The following is a 4299-nucleotide window of genomic DNA, read 5'->3' as shown; positions in this document are numbered from 1 at the left end:
TCTTTGAAAAGATAAACAAAATTGATGAACTGTTAGCCAAACTTATCAAGAAACAAAGAGAGAGGACCCAAATAAATAAAATCAGAAACAAAATCGGTGAAGTAACAACTGACACCACAGAAATACAAAGAATTGTAAGAAAATACTATAAACAACTATATGCCAATAAGCTGGAAAATGTAGATGAAATGGACAAATTTCTAAAAAAATACAATCTTCCAAACTGAATCTGGAAGAATCAAAAAACCTGAATAGGCTAATAACAACTGATGAAATACAAGCAGTGATCAAAAAACTCCCAGCAAACCAAAGCCCATGTCCTAAAGGCTTTACAGGGGAGTTTTACCAAACCTTCAAAGAACAACTAATACATATCCTCCTCAAACTATTCAAAAAAATCCAAGAGGATTATGAGGCTAGCATTATCCTAATTCAAAGCTCTTTTTATGAGGTCAGCATTTTTATGAGGCTAGCATTATCCTAATTCCAAAACCAGATAAAGATACTACAAAGAAAGAGAACTACAGTCCAATATCTCTGATGAATATAGAGCTGAAATCCTCAACAAAATATTAGCAAATCAGATCCAGCAATATATTAAAAATATCATACGCATGACTAAATGGGATTTATTCCAGGAATTCAAGGCTGGTACAATATTCACAAATCAATAAAGGTGATACACACATGATCTCACTCATATGTGGAATCTAATGAACAAAATAAACTGATGAACAAAATAGATGCAAAGACAAAGAAGCATGGAACAGACTATAGAACCTTAGAGGAAAGGCAGGGGAGGGTGAATGTGTGGGAAGAGATCAACCAAAGTACTTATATGCATATATGTATAATCCAGGGACACAGACAATAGGGTGGTGAAGACCTGGGGCAGGGGATGGGGGGATGAGGGCAGGTTAGAAAGGGTCAGATGAGGGAAAAGGGCATATGTAATACTTTCAACAATAAAGATTTAATTTTAAAAAATGCATTGCTTTTCTTTAACTCCACCTTTGGGCTGGCTATACTATATAATAAAACCCTAATATGCAAATCGACCTACTGGAGGAATGACTGGCTGAACGACTGGTCAGTATGACATGCACTGACCACGAGGGGGCAGACGCTCCATGCAGGAGCTGCCCCCTGGTGGTTAGTGCGCTCCCACAGGGGAAGCACTACTCAGCCAGAAGCTGGGCTCGCTGTTCCTTAGCACTGCCACAGAGGTGGGAGCCTCTCCTGCCTCTGCTTCAGGTGGGCGGTAAGGATTGAGGGGTCCTGGACTATGAGAGCCCCGGACTGCGAGAAGAATGTCTGCCTGCCAATTTAGGCCCTATCCCTGAGGGGTCCTGGACTGCGAGAGGGCGCAAGCCAGGCTGAGGGACCCCCCCACCCCAAGTGCACAAATTTCGTGCACCAAGCCTCTACTCAAGTAATAAAAGCTCAGACACCTCAGACCCAGAGAGAGAGCTCACTTATTAAGAGCAATGGGTTTGTTTCACTAGTTTGACCATGAGGTTCTCTAGATGACCTCATGATGAAGAGCCTATCTAGGTGCACTAAACTTATACTCAACCAAGTAATATGCTATAATCTTGTTTCAACTCCTATAAATTTGGTTTTCTTTTTAATTGTTTTAAATCTATACCTTAACTCCTACATCTTCCATGGGATTATAATTACATTATTAATATTGTCCTTAGAAATAAGGTATGTTTTAGGTATGCTAAGATTATATTTAAGTTCAATTATTCAGAAGACTTTATAGAATTGATTTGGGGCTATGGGACATAGGCCATGACAGGTGGGATCATTAACTCTGCATTTTTACTCTTAATTTGATAGCAACATTGTCCCCAAACAGCTCTGTCTACATAATTAGGCAAAATATTCTCCAGTAGGTATTTTCATTTCTTCCACATTTCTTTGTATTTTCTTACTCTATTTCCTAATGTGGAAGAGATTTTATACCTCTATTTTCCCCATGGCTAAATTATCTTTATACATATTTCTTATGCATTTCAAAAATCCCAGCATTTAGATTTAGCAGTTATATTATCTATTCATTAAACAACATCTGCTTTAAAAAGAAAACAATTACTTCTCTATTTGAAACCTGGATTTGATTTATAATTCCCATTCTAATAAACATGTGTGTACATGCTTGTGTATCCAAACACACAGACATACCTTCTTTAAGGCTTAATGTCTTCTTTTTAACTTCATAGGTATAATAAGAATGCTTTATTTCTTATTTTCCTTATTTAGTAAGAAATTTCCTCTTAGGAGACCTTTAATGGAACTCATGTTCTTAAATGTAATTTTTTTCTCAGTTTATTTGAGCACTTTTATTATTTAATAGTCTGTCAGCTTCTGCCCCACCCTTCCTCAGCAATTAAGATTTTGTCTTGTTCCCATGTTTCAAATAGTGAAACAATGACAGAGCTAGGCTAAAATAAAAGGGAGGAGAGATTCAACTTATTTAACTTGCTTTAATAGGTAACCCACTTCCTATGAATCACAATGGTCAAGTTCAAATGAGATCTTTACAAGAGTAGGTAAATGCATGACAGAACTAAAATTGAACTGCATTTCTGTGCTGATGTTAAGAGTTCCTGATAGCTCATCGCTTGGTCCTTTGCCTGGATCTTGATACAGAGGTAGATTTTAACAAAAGTCGAGTTGAGATGTAAGAGCACTAACTTGTCAAAGGCTGTGGGCAGGAAACAATAGGAAGGAATACTTTGTCAGCTACAGGTTGCTGAGGGCATCCACTCCAGGAAGGACTTTACCTTCCAGAAGCTCCAGACTGGCTCCTCCACCAGTGCTCACGTGGCTGACTTTATCTTCGGTGTTCCATTTGGCACAGCAAGTGGCAGTGTCTCCACCTCCTATAATGGTAATACAGCCCCTGGAAGTGGCTTTCACAACTTCATCCATGAGGGCTTTGGTTCCCTTAGCAAAGGCATCCCATTCAAATACCCCTACGGGTCCATTCCACACAATTAGCTTGGCTTCGGCTACAACTTGAGCATACTTCTGGTTGGTCTCAGGACCACAGTCCAAACCCATCCAGCCAGCAGGTATGCCTGATGCTACAGTGGCTTGGCCAACCTTAGCATTCTCTTCAAACTTGTCAGCAGTGACAAAGTCAACAGGAAAGGTAATGGTCACACCATTCTTATGGGCTTTGTCCATGATATCTTTGACAATCTTGGCTCCCTCTTCATCAAACAAGGAAGCACCAATCTCCATGTTGTTGAGTTCCTTAAGGAAGGTATAAGCCATTCCACCACCAATAATCATATGACTGACCTTATCAAGCATATTTTTGATAAGTTGGATCTTGTCTGCTACTTTGGCTCCACCAAGTATAGCCAGAAAGGGTCTCTCTGGGTTTTCCAAGGCTTTGGCAAAGTATTCCAATTCCTTCTTCATCAGGAATCCAGATGCCTTCTGGGGCAGATTCACTCCCACCATTGAACTGTGGGCCCGGTGAGCAGTGCCAAAGGCATCATTGACATAGACATCCCCTAGCTTTGAGAGTGATTGACGGAAGGCTTCTATTTTCTGAGGTTCAGCTTTAATCTTATTTCCTGCAGGATCTTGGCCCTTCCCTTCTTCCTCCACATGAAAGCGTAAATTCTCCAGCAAGATGACTGAACCAGTGGCTGGTTTTTCACAGGCTTTCTCCACTTCTGGGCCCACACAGTCCTTCAGGAACAGAACATCCTTACCCAGCAAGGATTTAAGCTCAGCAGCAACAGGCTCCAGGGAGTATTTATCAGGCATGGGGACACCATCAGGTCGACCTAGGTGACTCATAAGAACTACTGACTTGGCGCCATGATCCAGGCAGAACTTGATGCTTGGGACGGAAGCCTTGATTCTCTGGTTGTTGGTAATCTGGTTGTTCTTCATGGGAACATTGAAGTCTACTCGCATAATGACTCGTTTGCCTTTCACATCCAGTTTGTCCAAAGTTAACTTCTTAGAAAGAGACATCTTGACAATACAACCACAGTGCTGAAGAACCACTTTATACTGCTGGAGGCTGGGTGGGTGGTGTTTCTAACGCCCCTCTGCTTGGCCCGCCTCTATCTGCTAGTACTGTGTCTCCCAGGCAACAGCCAAAGGAAATCTGGTTCTGTGATTGGTCAATGGTCTTGTCAATCTGGATTTAGAGCACGTTGCTTATCGCAGAATCAAACAGCCAAATAGTCCTCGCTGTGGGCTAGTCAGGACCTGGCTTGGGTGACAGTTGAGAAGGTGGAGAAATCTTGGAATAAAAAAGGTCTT

At 41.1% G+C, this 4299-nt stretch overlaps 1 protein-coding gene across 1 annotated transcript; it reads right to left on the bottom strand.

Moving 5' to 3' along the window:
• Positions 1–2751: 2751 nt before the first annotated feature.
• On the bottom strand, positions 2752–4005 carry PGK2 (phosphoglycerate kinase 2; the record flags this gene model as incomplete). Its single annotated transcript, XM_080664670.1, has 1 exon — positions 2752–4005. One exon carries the CDS (start codon positions 4003–4005, stop codon positions 2752–2754), a length of 1254 nt encoding a protein of 417 aa, XP_080520796.1.
• Positions 4006–4299: the final 294 nt, after the last annotated feature.

The sequence above is a fragment of the Plecotus auritus genome (genome assembly GCF_963455305.1).
Source record: "Plecotus auritus genome assembly, chromosome: 4".
In the NCBI taxonomy this organism is placed as follows: Eukaryota; Metazoa; Chordata; class Mammalia; order Chiroptera; family Vespertilionidae; genus Plecotus; species Plecotus auritus.
Note: the sequence above shows the minus strand (reverse complement) of the source record. Positions and strands in the feature narration are given on the sequence as shown.